The sequence below is a fragment of the Artemia sp. Qi Xiang Cuo genome, chromosome 14 (genome assembly GCF_049724085.1).
Source record: "Artemia sp. Qi Xiang Cuo chromosome 14, ASM4972408v1, whole genome shotgun sequence".
NCBI lineage: Eukaryota > Metazoa > Arthropoda > Branchiopoda > Anostraca > Artemiidae > Artemia > Artemia sp. Qi Xiang Cuo.
Window position 1 is genome coordinate 57,181,734 of NC_142807.1, and position 18,207 is coordinate 57,199,940.

Consider the following 18,207-nt stretch of genomic DNA (forward strand, 5'->3'; position numbering starts at 1 on the left):
TTTTCAGATAGACAATATGTTTTTGAAGAGGACAAGCCCCCACCACCCTCAGCGAACGGGTTTTTTGTTAAGCCCTAGTGGCATATAAGGTTTTTATAGAATGATTTGTCATAGAAAATTAAAAAAAGGCTAATTATATAGGAAATTCGAAGGTTTCATGCCCTTTTTAATAGTAAAAAGTGTTTGAAGGTTAACTAGTCCTCCGCCGCTCTTCCGGCTCCCAAACACATCCCATAACTAGGGTGAGAACAATAGGGTGGGCAGTGGCTCTTATGTCCCGACCGACAATATATGGTAGAGGAGGACAATCACCCAACCACCACCGGGCCCTTTTTGTTCGTTATGCCCTGTGTGCCTCTAAGGTTTTTATATAAGCTGGGGTTGTCGAAACTACAAAAATGGCTCATACCATTTAACATTAAAGGTGATATTGATCTTTGTAATGGTCTACAGTGATTGGAGATCACATAGCCCCCCGCCCATCCGTCCCCAAACACATCCCCGGCAAATATGGCCTGAGCCCGTTTGTTGAGCGGCGCTTATGTACAGAGTGACAATTTTTTGTTGAAGAGGAAACTCCCCCCCCACACTCTGGGCAAGTGTTTTACATTAGGCCCTGTGGGCATATAAGGTTTGTATAGAAGGTGTTGTCGTAGAAAATTCAAAAAAGGCTTAATCTAAAGTACATTCTGAGGGCTAGTGCCATGTGTAATAGTCAAAAGTGATTTGAGGGCAACTAACCCCCTCTCACGCCCACGTTTTTTCCAAACACATCCACCCAAGATTTTAAGACAGCCAGTGTGTTAAATGTAGTTTTAAGTTCTGGATATTAGGTCTCTGAGGATTACAACTCCCCCACAGCCCTCAGGAAAAGGGTTGTAATTTAAGGATTCTCCGAATCCTTCATGCTATTTTTTATGGAAGGGATGCTTGTATAAACTTTAGAGAGGGCTCATTTGATTGAAAATTGAAAGTTCTTGTTCACTTTTTAAGAGTCAAAAGAGATTGAAGGGCAATTAGCCCCTCTCCCTCCTCCACTTCCCAAATGCATCAGATAAAAATTTATAGATAGACATTTTGTTAAAATATTTCAAAGTTCTGATAACAAAAAACACTGGTGTCGACACAGCCCCCCCGGGCATATGGGTCGACGTTGTAAGTTATGCACTGGGGCATAAATTATTAAGGGGGTTTATAACTCATGGGAAGGGGCTTTATATGGGAAGAACACATAGAAAATATGTTATAATAATCAAATAATAAGTTTAAAATGAAAACTCTGTGATAGATGTAAAATTGCTTTGGCACACAAATTCCTATTAAGGTCAATTCCAAACAGTCGTGATCCCTTTGTGTCAGCAAGTGAAATGGTCTAAACCCCCCCTATTGGAGCTATTTTTTCAATCCATTCATTGTTGTCAATCGCTGTTCACATGTTACGCAAGCTGTGTATTGTTCATATATAAGGTTTTTATCAAAGAGGTAATCGTATAGACTTTGAAAAAAGCCTCATTCGATTTAAATTTAAAGTTCTTGATCCATTTTTTAAAGTCAATAATAATCGGAAAGTAAGCACCCCCCCATGCCAAAAAAACTTGAAACTTCTTGTAATCAAAAAATAAAAAAAATTATTTAAAAAAAAATCATAAAAATAAGTTTTTAAGATAAAATTAAGGTCAATTTTAAAATTAAGATAAGTATTTAAAATTACATTTTAAAATTCAAAAAAAACACGACCAGAAATTTATATTAAAGAATAACTGAAACCCAACCCGACCAGAAATTAAATACAACCTCATATCAAAACACAAAACCATTAATAATGTGAACTAATTTTATAGATATTAAAGTGAGTAATTCTTAGATTGATTATGAAAATCAAGTTTAAAACTAAAACAAATATTTTTATATTGAAGTATAAATGAAAGTTAAAACGAACAGAAATTAAATACACGATCAATGCGAATAAACATACAATAGATATTAATGTAAATGAATGAATAAATCTTAAAACGAGTGAAACATAAATTGAATATGAAAATCAAGATTGAATCGAATAAAAGTAGCTACAACCAAGTGTTTGGGTATCATATCACTGCAAAAGCCTAAAACCTCCTGGGTCATTGGCGATTTACTGAAAATGAATTATATAACATTTGTTTTCTTTTGTGCTTAATATTGAAAATAAATATTTAAATTACAGTAAAATTTTAAACTTATGAGTTTTTAGCACTTAATATCATTATGCAGCGAATATTCAGTTTAATTTATTAGTTCTTTTCAAGATTGGTCAAGACAAATGTAGTTTCACTACAAGCAAAATTTGGATACTACCCCCTTCTTTAACTGTAGAAACCTAAAGCCTTCTACGTCATTGGTGTTTCACTGAAAACGAATTACTCGTATATTACAAGTTTATTATTTTCCATCTCTTACATCATTGAAAATGAAAATAAAAATTACAGTGAAAAAAAATCTTTTACTGATGTATCTTTCAACAATTAATATCATTATATATCTAATATTCAATTTGATTTGGTTTATACTTTCCAAGACTGTTCAAGACTCATAAAGTTTTGCCGTTTTTTTTTAACTCTGCCATTTTTTGTAACTAATAGTCTTGGTTTTTTATTAAAACATTTTATTGCTTCTAGGCATTTCTCTTTTATCGGAAAACTGCACCTTAAACTATGTGGAAGATGCATTATCTTGCATGAAACTCCAAAATATAATAAAATGTCAAGTTTAGGATTGTTCCACCACTCGTAAGCAAGTGTCATTTGTATTTTTGCATTCGCATGGTCAAGCTAGGGGGTGGAAGGTAGGCTAAATTTCGTAGCAGCCCCAGTCCATCGTGGTTTTGTTCACATTTTCAACACCTGGCGTTCAGACTATCATATAATCGACCAATCATACAACTACCTCAAATCATTATCAATAAGTAAATGAAACCCAACACGAACAAAATTAAAATAAATATTAGAGTCAAACTCAAAACGAGCATAGATTAATGTGAGAAGGGTTCAAAACCCCTATGCTTTCCAAAATCCAGAATATAATTTGTACTTTACTGAAAAAAATTCAAATGAGTTTACTGAAAAAAATGTACATTGTCAATTTAATATACATATACTGATATTTATTCCCTAAAATTTTAATTAATTTTGATTTCTTAAAGTTACAAAAGCAAAAATATTTCAAAGAATTGTTTTCAGTAAAGCGCCAATGACGCAGTAGGTTTTATACTTCTGCAGTGATACGGTACCAAAACTCTTGTTTGTAGTTATTTTTATTCAATTCAAACTTGATTTGAGTCTTAAATTTAAGTTTTTCTAGTTTTAAGATTTATTTATTCGTTTACATCAATATATATTGTATGTTTTTTTTCATTTATTTTTTATTTAATTTATTTTATTTTTTATGTTTCATTTTTAATTTAATATAAAAATATTTGTTTTAATTATAATATTTATTTTCATATTCAATATAATTATTACTCTATCTAAGATATATGTATTTATTTTTATCATTAATATATGTATGTTTTTTATTGTTATTTTTTCTTTAATCTGTTTTATTGTTGGGTTTCATTTATTCTTTGATTGTTATTTTTAGTCGTTTTATGCTTTAATTTTAAAATTTATTTTTAGATACAGAGCATAATTTTAAAATTGCCTTTAATTTTATTTTTAAAACATATTTTTCGGAAAGTTTTTTTTTTAATTAGTCATTAAAAATAGTTAAAAGATAATATAACAAAAATTCTGGTGGTGACACAACCCACCAGGACCCGGGAGCAGGCGTTGTCAGTTATGCCCTGGGGGTATATATGGGTCTTATGGAAGGGATGCTCATATTAACTTCAAAGAGGGATCATTCGATTGGACATTGAAAGTTCTAGTTCACTTTTTAATGGTAAAAACAGATTGGAGGGACCTAGCCCCCCCACCCCTCCATGCCCTGTTTTACACAAACCTCTCCAATAAGAACTGTGAGACTTATTTTTTTTAATAGTTCAAAGACCTCATCCTCCCCCCTCTCCTACAGTCTGCACTAAAGTTTTAATGTGTGTGCAAACTACCAGCACCCCCCCCCAAGACAGGAAGAATATAAATATTTGTATGGGCAGAAAGATAAAAGTTTCAATAAATTTAGAAGTGACGTTAAGATACACATCAAAATACACTAATCAAAGCTAGATAAAGAATTATCTATACAATTACTCCAAGAAATTCTCTCGAACTGAAAATTATAAAATACTTAAAATTACAGCCATACTTGAAATAAGGTTAAAATACATACTTTGCAATAAATGCTAAATTATATGGCACAAAAAAATCCGAAAAATGGTCTAATCAAAACGATCCTGTTCTTTCTGCATCAACAAATGAAATAGCCTAACTACTGTCTTTTGAAGCTGTTTTTTTGATCCATTCATTGTTGCGGGAAAAAATCACATTTGATTTATAAGAGTCATGTAATTAAGTTATCTCTAGCAAAGTATATAAGGAGTTAATGTTTTATTATTATTAATTAAAAAAAAACCTTTAATAAAAATAATTTTTATAATAAATTTAAAAATCAATATTGAAATAAGTACAAACATAAATCAATCCATATTATATTTAAAAATAAAAAAAAAAATAAATTAATCTTAAATAATACACTAAACCTCGGACGAACAGAAATTAAAATTAACTATCTTACAAACATAAAGATAACTGGTGCAAACATAAATGAATGAATAAATCTTATATAGCTTCAATATCTTTTTAATATTTTTTCCCCAGAGGTGCTTTATATGCAAGGGTTAAAAATACCATTTTGTTAAAAATAGTTGAAAGGTTAAATAACAAAACTATGGTGTCGACAAAACACCCCAGGGCCCGGGAGCAGGAAGGGATTCTCGTCTAAACTTTAGAGAGGGCTCATTTGATTTGAAATTGGAAGTTCTAGCCCAGCTTTTAAAAGTCAAAAGTGATCAAAGGGCAACTAACCCCTCACGCCCTTTTTCCACAAAATAGATCAAATAAAAATTTTTAGGTAGCTATTTTGTTAAAAAAAACGTTCAAAGGTCAGGTAACGCTAACTCCGGGGTCGACACATGTTGTACAAACATAATATTTGTAATATAATTCGTTTTATAACTAATTAATCATTAGTTATAATAATTATATATACTAATTAATCATAAGTTACACCCGGGGGGCATATATAGCTGTTTTGGAAGGAATTCTTGTATAAACTTCAGAGAGGGCTCATTTGATTGGAAATTGAAAGTTTTAGTTCAGTTTTTAAGAGTAAAAAGTGATCGAAGGGCAACTAGCCCCTCCCTCACACCCTTTTTCCCCAAAATACATCAGATAAAAATTTTGAGGTAGTCATTTTTTTAAAAAAAAATCAAGGGTCAGATAACAAAAACTCCGGGGTCGAAATGTTGTACAAAGATAGTAAGATTCGTTTCGTAACTAATTAATCATTTGAAAAAAATTAGTTATTTAAAATCAATGAATCAATACAAATGTAGAGCATTGACCTATGACAATCTGTTAAGAAAATACTGAAAAAGTAGTCAATGAAAAACATTCACGCCAAACCTTATTTCATTTCAGACGGATGGATAAACCCGTCCGATAAAAATTTGAGGTGACTATTTTGTTAAAAATAGTTCAACTATCAGATATTAAAACTCCAGGGTCGACACAACCCCCCTGGGCCCAGAGACAGGCGTTATAAGTTATACTCTGGGGATACGGCATGTATGGTTCTTATAGAAGGGATACTCATATAAACTTCAGAGAGGGCTCTTATGATTGAAAATAGAAATTTCTAGTTCATTTTAAAGAGTCAAAAGAGACCGAAGCTTAATTATTCCCCACACGCCCTTTTTCCCCAAACCCATCCGACGAAAATTTTGAGATACCAATTTTGTTAAAAATAGATCAAAACTTAGAGAATAAACACTCCGATTTTGACACAAACACTTTTTTCTATTTTTGTATTGTTACTATGATACCAGTTTTGATACTCAGATTAATGTTGGATTTTTTTTTAAGTTGCATTTTGTTACAAGGAATTTTTAAAAACTTAAAACTTTTTTAGATCGAAAACGAACAAAAATTAATTAAAAAAAAATTATACAAAAAATAAGTTTTTCAGATAAAATTAAATGAAATTTTAAACTTAAGCTCAACAGATGCAAATACTTTTTAAAATTAAAACTCAAAACGAACAGAAATTAATATTAAATAATAAATTAAACACAAATCGAAGAGAAATTAAATAAGCAATCATAGCAAAAACATAAAAAGTAATAATATAGATTAATAAATATATCTTATAGCGAGTAATTATTATATTTAATATTAAAATAGATCTTAAAACAAAAAAAAATATTTTACTATTGAATCATAAATGAAACTTAAACCTAACATAAATTAAATAAAAAATCAATGCAAACAAACATACTATATATATTAATGTAAATTAGTAAATAAATCTGAAAACGATTGAAGCGTAAATTGAATATGCAAATCAAGCTTGAAACGAACAAAAATCACTACAAACAAGAGTTTGGGTATGACCTCCTTCTCTCACTGTAAAAGTCTAAAACCTACTGCGTCATTGGCGCTTTGCTGGAACAAATACGTATCCGGCCACGTGTTACATAGAACGCTATGGATAAGTATGAGGATAACAACATTGGCCACGTGCACTCCACGTGTTGTGTATTCGAATGTAATTTTAGCCTGAAACAACTATGAGGATTATGAGGGGGGGGGGATTTTAGCGGGGGACAGCCCCTGAACCCATTTTATTAATACAAATTTATTTAAAGGCCGGGATCAACAAAACTCAAACCGGGATTGTATTTAAGTGGGGGAGGGGGGAAAAGGTTCATCCGACAAAATTGCGTTAGGAGCAAATTTAATTATCGTAAACTTGAGTTGATTAAGTAAATTACATTACTTTAGACTACGCTAGGGGGGAGGCGCTCCCTCGCCCCCTAGATCCTTCACTGGTTTAATGTTACTCTTTACATTCATAATAACAGCGTGGACCCGAAATATTCCCAGAAATCATAAGGGGAGTAGATATCAATTTCACATAGGTTCTGTTTTGTTTTAAGTTTCTTTTCCTCAGGACAAAATTAAAATCGAATTTCCGTGAAAACGAAATCCAAGCCACCCTTATAACACTTTTACTAGGGACGACGGCTTATTTAATGTCGATCCTTGCTTACAGTTGAAACACATGGTATATTGTAACATAAAATGAGGTGAGGGTCCCTCAGGAATATTTTACAGATTTTCTTATGATAAAATTCAAATTGATTTCCATGAAAAGAAACTATTAGCAACGTTTATCAGATCTTGACTTTTGGGTTGACTTCATATATAACCCTGCATCCCTGAAATTTGTCAATTAGTATTGTGCCACGCCAATGGTGTAAAATTGTTATTTTGTACAACCTAAGTTACAAATACCAGGCAATATAGCATGTTTTGGGAGAAGATTCTAGTTTAGCACCTTGCTGATTATGTTTTAGTTACTTTTCTGCTGCTGTTGTTGCGATACTGTTGCATTATATTATCGTTTATTACTATTTACTTTTAGCTAGTTCAAAATGTTTTTTTCACAGTTCGTGGTAATAAACTAAGTAAACCACGAAACGGCTAAATATTAACAAAATTTTTTATATAAATAATTGGGACCATGGGTCCACTCCCCGAAACACGACTCCATCCCCCTCCCCCGTCGCGGTCGGGTGGTCCTGAATCACGTTCGAATTCAAAAAAAAAGAATAGAGCTGTCAAATTTTGAAGTAATGAGCCCCCACCAAAGTTACGACGATCGTGAGGGGGCGCGTGGGGTTAGACAGCGGGAGTCTCCCTCCCGTACTGAATAAACTCTGCTCATTTTAGGGCATTATATTACTCTTTACTTCCATAATAACACTGTTGCCCAGAAATATTCCTAGAAATCGAGAGAGATTAAATATTAACTTCACATTTTTTTCCTTTCTTAAAGTTTTTTTTTAGCATGGATCAAATGGCTTTAGCATAATTTACTTCGGATGTCTTCAGGTGTATAAGGGATACGGGAAGGAGGCTAGTTGCGTTATAGTTGACCTTTCAATAACGATGAATATCATATTTTTTTTCCGTGACTAATTAAATCAAAAATTTTTTAAATAAAAAACTAAAAAAAATTATTAAAAAAAAAACTCCTAAAAATAATTTTTTAAAAGAAAAAGTAAAGGCAGTTTTAAAATTAATAACAAAATAAAAAAATACATTTTAAAATTCAAGTTAAAAACGAGCAAAACTTCATATTAAAGAATAAATGAAACCCATAACGAAAAGCACTTAAATAAACAATAAGTGTAAAAAGTCATGTAATAGAAACAGCCGTAAAATAACGAATAATTATTAGAATGAGTAAACCGTAAAATTAAAATGTACGTGAGGCAATACGCAAATTACCATCTCTATAGATCCTAGGTTTTATATGACCTCCTTCTCTCAGTGCAAAAATCTAAAACCTGCTGTGTCAGTCTTACTGTACTTAAATCTATACGTGTCTTTAACAGTCTTTGAAGTAAAGCTAACATAGTACTGAATATCTGATGCAAAGTTATACTAACATTATGTAGATCAAACAGTTAAGTAATTTATCTTAAATTGTTGTTATTGTTGTTTTCAATGCTTTAAGAACTGTTAGATAAAATATTTTTAATATAATTCGTTTTAAGTTGAGCGCCAATGACGCAGTAAGCTTTTGGTTTTCATTTACAGTTAGAAAAGGAGGCAGTATCCAAACACTTGTTTGTAGTGAAACTATATTTGTCTTTAACAACTTTAAAATTAGATAATAAAATAAAATGAATATTTGATGCATAATTATATTAATTGCTGAAAGCTCATCAGTTCAAAATTTTACTATAATTTTTATTTTTATTTTCATTATTAAGTACAAAAGATAATATTTGTCATAAAATTGATTTCCAGCACAGCGTCAATGACTCTGTAGGTTTTAGACTTTTACAGTGAGAGAAGGAGGTCATATCCACACTCTGGTGTATAGAGAGTGTTGTTCGTTTAATGATTGAAGTTCAGATTCAATTTAAGTTTCGCTCGTTTTAATATTATTTTAATAGTTTGCATTATTATATATAGCATTGTTGTTTGAATTTATTGTTTATTTAATCTCTTTTAGGTTTAATTATCATTTATACTTAAATATTAATATATTTTTTTTTTGTTTTAAGATTGATTTTAAAATTAAGTATAATAATTATTCGATATAATATATATTTATTAATTTATATTATTAATGTTTATGTTTTTTCTATTATTGTTTATTTAATTCATCTTCGTTTTGGGTTTAATTTATTCTTTAATAGTAATTTCTGGTCGTGAGTTGTTTTTATTTTAAAATGTATTTTTATATGTTGATCTTAAGTTTAAAATTTTCTTTAATTTTATTTTAATATATTATTTTTAGTAAAGTTTTTTTAAATTAATAATAATAAAACATCGGAGCCGTATGACCTTTACTATAGGCAACGCTATAGCGTTGCCCCTGATGTGGGAACGCCGACATAAAATGTTACGCTTTTACAACAAAATTTCATATATCTGCAGAATATAATGTATTGTACAGATGAGATCGAAATTTAGAATGAATTGTTGAAATGGAATGGAAAGGAGAATTCAGGAAAATGAGAAAAGCATAAGAAATACATGAAAATATAGAACAAAATATAAAATTAAAAAAAAACTTTTTGCTTAAAAAGAAGGGGTAATTGTATAGCAGCTATCCTTTAACTGATAAAAGTTTTTAATGAACTAATTTACACAAAGGTGGGGGTATTTAATAAATTAAAGAAAAGAAAAAAACCGCCTGTATTCCCATTGACACAGATAGACTCCTGGAACTTGATTTTCAGCAATGGAAAGAATTTTTAATTACTGGTTAAATCCAATCCTTATGATTTTGTCTTGCAAAGCAGGGTTAATACTTTTCCCTTTTACTCAAACAAATGCCATTTATTATTGTAGAATGAAAAGTATGAGAAAGCCATTGCCAAAGTCATTTCTCAGATGAAAAATAAGGGAATGTCAGCCAATGTTCTTGACATAGGCACTGGAACTTTACGACTTTAATTTATGACAGCTAGACATGGAGCTGATTCCATAGTAGCTTGTGAGGTAATTTTGTTTTCTATGTTTTCATAATTCACATTTACACTTATTCTAATTTCATATTTATTTGCTTATTTTAAAATCATTTATAGCTGTGTTTATTTTATATGTATTGCATTCAAAATTTATGTGCTTCCACTTACATTGTTTAAATGTTAAATGTTAAATACCCAGTGATAAATACACACAATTAATACAACAATTAATCAGCGTGTGGACAAATTCCATAAGTGTAGTGGAACATTCTAATTAAGTGTGTAGTATGATTTTGTTGTCTGTATAGTTGAGATATTATTTTTCTCTTGAGTTTTTTTTTGATAGTGCATTCATTTTTCTTTAATTTTCTGTTTCTTTTTACTCCTATATGTGCTTTTTATATTTGTATAGAGGGTTAAAATACATTATTATTGTTACTGAACGATTGTTTTCTTCTTCGTAAAATCTGGGAAAAAAGCAATTCCCCTTCGTTGATAACTACAAAATGCATTTTTTTGAATGGCTAATGTTTGAATATTGAAAATGTGTCTGTTGTTCTTTTTATGATTGTCAAATACTGCACTTACACAAAGTTATGTAAGCTGTTTTGTAGGGTTTGAGGGGGTAATCGATCTACTCACAATAAAAAATCTAGGTTGGGAAGAATCCGGGTGGGAAAGGTTTATACGACAACTCAAAATGAGGGGGGGGTGTGTGGGGGGGGGAGTGGGCAATCAATGGTCTATAAATATACATAACAGTATATGAATTAAAACGTTCGATTATATTGGTTGAATGTTTTATTTACCCTTCATAATATTTGGAGCTTACCCGCCTTGAGTACAAAATTCGAGATTTATGAAATTTCGCTAGACTTAAAATCCTTCGTTTATGAGGACAAGGGTTTGAGTCCTATTATCGCTGGCTATTTGGTTTGGAATGAGGCTCAAAGGCGTGTCTCTATAAGCTCAGCCAGAGTTAATCCAGCTTTAATGGGTACGTGAAGAAATATGGGGAAGGTGTGTGAAAGCACAGGATGGCTGGTTTTACAATAAACATTTCAGTATAGTAGGGAGTAGGTCTACTAGTCTTTACTGAGTGGCCACTACTGCGACCTCTCACGATAAACACTCTGGCAGGCAAAAAGTAATACAGTATAGAATTGTTTTTTTAAACTTTCAAGGGACCATTTTCATTCGAAACATCTGATCTTTAGCAACTTTAAACCCAAATCCACCCAAGTTTTGAAGTTAATTCCATCTGTTGATATGTTGATATACGGCGTATTTTTCACCAAGCGCATAAGTATAGTTTTTATATAGGTCTTTCTTAGGTGGTTACTGTTTTGGCCACCAATGATAACCACTTTTGTATGGGATGAATAATGTGTAAATTTTTTCTGTAAACTTCGATCCGAAAATTTCTTTCTGGTCAAAACTATTACTACTTCGATTAACAACTCACCGCAGCACCAAACCACCTGAGGCCAACACAGCTACACACGCTCCTCCTCCATCCTGATATGTTCGAAGCCTCCCTCTTTGCACCCTCCCAGGAAGTTTCTATGTCCCTTAAATATTTCGTTGTGACATCCTCCCACCCCAACCGTGGACACCCTTTTTTCCGTTAATACCTTGACGGTTGGCCGAAAAAGGCAATCTTCGGCAATCTGTCGTCCTTCATTCGCAGAATTTGCCCAAGCCATCTCAACCTTTCTCTCAATAAAGCCCTAGTAAGCGGGATAGAACCGAATTTTTTGTAAAGCATACTTTTTCAAATACGGTCAGTCCACCAGATACCCTGGACAGTCTTTAGGCTATTTCTTTGGAAAACATCTAGCAAACCTTCATCCGCTTTTTGGAGTGCACGTGCTTCAGAAGCATGTTTGTCAAAACACAAAAGAAAATATTTGGGCCACTGTTATCCGATTTTTTCAGAAGGATTATTCATACCAATCTCGAGGAGAAGTGGTAAGGGGTATAAAGCATACATAGCCAAAACCATAGAATACCAGGGATTCTGCTATAAATTTTCACTTTTAAAAATATTATACCAATACATTTATAGTTGCTTGAAATAGCATGACTCCCACTGGGTTCATAATTATGAAAAAAGTTCATATTTTTAACCTAGGTTCATAAAGTTCATATTTTTCTTGTCATCAGCTGGAAAGCACTTGCGGTTGTTGTCTTTTTTCTTATAAGGGACAAGCGAAGCAAATGTATGTGCAAGAGTTTTATTCTAAACCTTTTGAAACTGTAACACTGCATGTTTTGTGAACATGCATTTTCTTCTGTTCAAAAAGACATTGTTACATCTAACTTGGTTCCTATATTGCCCCTATATTTTCTAAGAAGATATAGTATACATAGATATAGATATTAGTTCTTGTACTAAGCTATCTTTTAGTCTTTTCCTTTTTCTGGCTTGAGTCTTTGCTACCTTCATAGAGTCGGATCATGACCAAGGAAAAATCATTGATGAAAGTCAAAATGCTCAATGCTAGACTGATAGTCTCTGACGCTCTAAAGAAGTTTGAGAACAGGCCCGAGATAGTCCCTATTACTAGATAGCTGTTGAATTTGGGGCGAAATGCGTGCCAGAGCTATAAACTGTACCTGGAAGCTGAGCGATCTAGACAGGCTGAAGAGGAGTCCAAAAGGAAAGAAGAAGAAGAGGATGTTATCTGAGAAGAAGAAGAAGAAGAAGACCATTGAACACCTGAAAAAAGATTTGATTGAGAAGAAGTCAGTTGAAAAGGAGAAGAGACAAGTAGCAGAAAGGCTCCTTCAAGAAGCTAATGAGAAGCTGAAAGAAGCCATAGATGCCAAAGACTTTGTAGAAATAAGCCTCACACAAAGCATCATCGAGGATTTGAGCCGGAAGACGCGCGAAGAAGATGAGGCAGCCAGGGAGGTTGAGCGGATACAGAGCAGGTTAAACACACGAAAGTAAAGTCGTACTTAATTTCGTCATATTTTGCCAAAAAAAGGAACAAGTAGAGTGGACTATTTTGTACTTTCATACAAATTAAACGCATTTAACTGAACTCATAAAAAAAAGAAACAAGAAGAATCTGTGCAACAGTGATAAAAACACCAACTGCCTCTTTTTGTGTCCATGGACAGTTTCTGAGATGCACATATCAGAAATTTAGGTTCATAATAGGTTCATAAAAAGCGCAATCAAAAGTTCATAAAGTTCTTATTTTTGTGGCTAAAAGTTCATAAAGTTCATATTTTTCACAAAAATTCTAGTGGGAGGCCTGAATAGCAGCAATTTCACGAAATATCTTCATTTGGTCTCGTTCAAATCGGATTCTTTCCTGTCGATAATTTAAGATTTTGAAGTTATCAAAAAAAAACAGTACTTTCACATTACAAAATCTAGCTACTGTGTGATATAATTAAACCCCCCTGGGGTTACATAACTTTAGTTAATAAAAAAACCATTAAAAAAATTTAAACGATTGCAATTATATTAATAAAAATATAAAAAAGTAAAATGGAAAAGATATATATAATATTAATATTAAAAAAATTATGGAGCACCAAGCTGCCTGAATGTAACTTAGACAATATACAGTAACTTCTCATATAACAAAATGAAGTCTGCTATAACTATGCAGCTCTTTCTTTGCACTTGGACGTTCCCACAGTAACTGACTCTTTTTAGGCGTTCACTCCTGTTTCTGAATGTGCGGTCAAGGTGATAGAAGATAATGGTTATTCTGCTTCAATTAAAGTGATTCCCAAGCGTTCAACAGACTTAGTTGTTGGAAATGATTTGCCCAAGAAAGCCAACTTTGTTGTAGCTGAGTTGTATGATACCGAGCTTATTGGTGAAGGAGCTATTTTAAGTTACAACCACGCCCGTAAGGAACTGCTTGAGGTAATTTTTATTTAATTCTTTTACATTTGAAGCCCTGAGAAATAGAATATTAACGACTAAAAAACGTGTGATTCAGAAACGATTTGCTCTTTTTATTTGCTTCAATATTTTGCAATGGGGATCCCATAAGTGGAATCAAACTTTTTTATTGATCCAAAATTTCACACAGGAAGACTTTAGAACTAATCAGGGTTTTAAAAGGCTAGGCTATTTAAATTCCCTTTTTGATATACGCTTCAGAGTGATTGGCTTAAAAAAATACGCCACAGACGTAAACTATTGGACCTGAAGCTCACTTTTTAACTTGGAACTGTTGGAAAGTAGTCGCTGGTTCTCCACTTTTTTTCTTAAAGAATCTGTTTTTTTTAGCAGCTGGTGTGATTACCAGTTTCATTTTTCATATTAAAATATTGTACTTTTATCACTTGTTTTATTGTTTTAATATTTTAAATATTCGCAATTGTTAAAACGTTGCTTTGATGCATAAATTATTTTCTAAGATTTCTATAAAACCAGAATCGGCTTCTAAAAGCCGTACTGCTTTTTTAACCGTTTTCTTCAATCACTTCTTTGATTCAAAATCTGAGGACAGGGCGGAGGGGCTAACCCGTGGTTTATGGAGGGGGGGGGCCTGATATTTTGAAATGAGAGTTAATATCAAGAAATAGAGTGAGGCAGAAAAAGTAGAAAGACAGAGATAGAATTTAACCAAGTTATAGAAACCAGATTATAATGCAAAAATGTTCTACAACAAAATTAAGAATGGAAAATAAAGCCCAATTAGTAATATTTTTGACGAGGAATGAAACACTATAATCACCTGAATGGTTTGGGACAGGTAGCTGTTTATAAGAGACGTCTTAGGGGGGGGGGCGATTAACACACCACCTTATACCTGTAACCCTGCGCGACCGAGAAACCTACGATAGCAAACTTTAAAACCTTCCTGAAAAATTAATGTCAAACAAATAATTACAAGACCCGCGATAAAAAAATGGGGGCTTGTTTGATGAATTAAAAAAACATTGTATTCATAGAATAGTGTTACAATATAGGGGGAAAAAAGGGGGCCGAAAAGGGGGAAAGAAAAAATTAGATATCCCAAAATATGTTGATATGAAATGTTGGAAATGAACTGTTTTTGGAGATTTCTTGGGATTTGGAGAAGTAAAAGCTCTTAAACAGCTTGGGAGGGGGGAGGAGTGTTTTTCGTTGTCTTGACTGAGACTGTGCAATGCTTTGGCGAGTTTTTAACAGTACAAATAGTCAAGAACCAATAAGCAATAAGTGGGAGATTCAAAATATGTTGAATCTAAAAATCTATATAAGAGTCTTTAGAAACATTTATAAGGCTGGGTCAAGTATAGACGATTATATTAATTTAAGTCCGATTTTTTTTTTCTTTGAACTCAATTTCTTCTAGCTGTGCTTTTTTTTCTCAATTTAATTTCAAACTAATCTTGATCGAAAATATAGAAATGTGTTTTGAAAACACATTATAAAGAAACATTTTATTGCTGTGAAATGCCACGTGCTTATACTACACAGGGGGTCTAATACTACACCCCCTTCATATGAATGAAAAATCAGATAAAACTGTGAGACACAACACAAACTCGTAGAAACTTGAAGAGTAAGATCTTTTGCACTTGAATATGGCTCGTTTGGACATTAGCTCTTTTTTTCGTTTTCTAGGCTCCTCTAACAGACCATTAGCAATTAATCCAGTCGAATTAAAAATTAAAAAAAAGAAATTGTAAAATAGTGTCAACAAGTGGGCCGGCGTTGGATTGTTAAAGCATAAGTGACATTAATTTAAATCAAAAAATATCGATGTTATTTGCAATTTTCCTGAAAAGATTGACTTGATTCCTTACTCTTAAGAATTTCCGATTGTCTTTGTGCTTTATATAAGAGGAAAAAAGTACCCGTACACAAAGGTGGTGGGTTCTTGGGTGGGGTGGTTATGCATCCCTGTGGTAAATATATGGGGTCAGATCTCCTTACATATCATAAAAAGGACATAAGCCCCCTCCTTGGAAGAATTTGAAGCATGTTAACTGAGAGTATATTTTCTTTTGTTTTCCCACATTTAAGATATCCTCCTCTAGCCATATCAATTCTTGAACATTTGCACATCTTTAACAATACTGATAATCCAAAGGGAAGGCTTAAAGTGCAAATATAGAAAACACACTACACCATGAAAAGGCGAAATAGAGGAAAGGTTGAGCTAGTACGCGAGGGATCTTTGGGCCAAATCCACCTTTAAAACTCATTATTTTACTATTCAGTTCTTTAGTTTCCAAAACTTGTTTGCATAGCGTGCCTGGTTTTGCTGTCATTATGTATTTGTACCCCGCCTGCCAATAGAAATATATGTAAACTTACTTGGTAGTGGTTTATGCTTACTATTTACAAAGGTTTTGGCGTTTGAAAATGCTAGTTTATGAAAATTAAACTAAACCACCAGTAACCTGATTGGCTATATTAATTGGTAAATGTACTTTGATGCATACAAATGCTACATCCCAAAGTTATTATTCATTTTTTTTAAATTACTGCTAGAAGTAAATTTATTTTTAGCATTGTTATCTATTTTGCTTTAACTTTAGCATAGATGAAGCTAGATATCCAATGCTAAAGTCTTGTGAAGTGTTTCAGCAGCTGTGTGCAACAAATTTCCTAGCTGCTAATGCCTTCCAAATTTAATTGAGACCCATTGACCCTTTAATGGGTAACAGCATTGCTGTTGTAAATATTCTGAAAAGGAGAATCTCCCCCACACAGGTCAGATTAGGCTCTGATCCTCCAGGAGCATAACTGTTACATTAGATCTTACTTATCTACAAGTTTTTTAAGGTCCTGTAACCCCTTCTCTTTCATATTCTGATGGGGAGAATTTAGGGGCCAAAATTCCCAACACAGGTTGAATTGGACTCTGACTCTTGAGAAGCTTAATTGCTACATTAGCTTTTACCCCACACGATGTTTCTTTAAGTTTGATAAGCCCTTCTGTTTGTCCTGATTCTCGCCAAGTTTCCTCGAGAAGCCATTCTGGTAAATGATCTAATGACAATTGATGACTAACAATGACTAATGACTATGTTCTATTCTTTCTGAGCTTTCTGCTTTTTTTAAGCTTAACAGTTGTCGCAATGGGTTCGAGTCCCTAAAATACATAATTAAGGCGCTATATATTAATTCCCCCAAATTTATATTTAGATCCGAGTCCCTTTTCTGGTAGATGTCCTAATGATATCGAATAGGAATCCCTCTCCCTCCTTTTCCCAGAAGATGGAGTTTGTCTGCAAACCCAAAAGAATTGGGGTGCTTACTGTAACTTTCCAGAAAGTATGATTGTGTTCGAATAGCCTCTTTTGTTAGATCTTCTAATGATAAGAATATTCCCCCTCTACCTCCATTTAGGTGACATAAGGGATGAATCTTCAAAATGTTTTACTAGGACGTTGGTTCTCGCTTATGACCAAGTTTGGTCAAGATCTGACTATTTCTTCTAGTACATGCATTGATGACAGAATTTAGACCCTCCCCCCATGTCCAAGTAGAGGTTGGATTTTGTCTTGATAGAGGAAAGGCACAGCCAGTACACTATAGATTTACTTCCTTTCAAGTTTGCGCAAGATATGCAAACCACTTTTGTTAGATATGCCAATGACAAGATTCCGTGAGCTGGAAATTCTAGGATGATTTTTCGAATTTCCACCTCTTGCCCTTACTGGGCTGTATGCTGCTTATTGCTATACAAGATTAGAGTTTGGGAGTTTCAGATTGACCTTACCAGAATTATTTCCTGATACTCAAAATCTTACCCATCTTTAATGTGTTTTCGTTTCAATTCTACAAGAAAAAGACGTAATGCAATAAAAAAGCAGAAATATTAGCACCTCACCCCCTTGTCACTTCCTTCTTGTGCCCTATAGACAACAGCATCAGCATCTTTTTTGGCTGCACTCTTCCATAAATATTCAACAGAAAACTATAAACCTCTTCACCAGTTACTTCAGTAATCATCTTCCCCTTTCGAGTAGGATTTCATTGTGGGAGTCGTTTTTTCGTTTTAAATTTTTAAAATACAAACCAACAGAAGTTATAAAAAAAGAGATCAAGC

General features: G+C 32.8%; 1 protein-coding gene across 1 annotated transcript in view; it reads left to right on the forward strand.

The window, feature by feature from the left end:
- The window catches only part of Art7 (arginine methyltransferase 7), a 62,435-nt gene that overhangs the window by 17,112 nt on the left and 27,116 nt on the right, over positions 1-18,207 (forward strand). Inside the window, 1 exon segment of the mRNA XM_089099993.1 lies at positions 13,860-14,075. Within this exon segment, the coding sequence (XP_088956119.1) occupies positions 13,860-14,075 (216 nt within the window).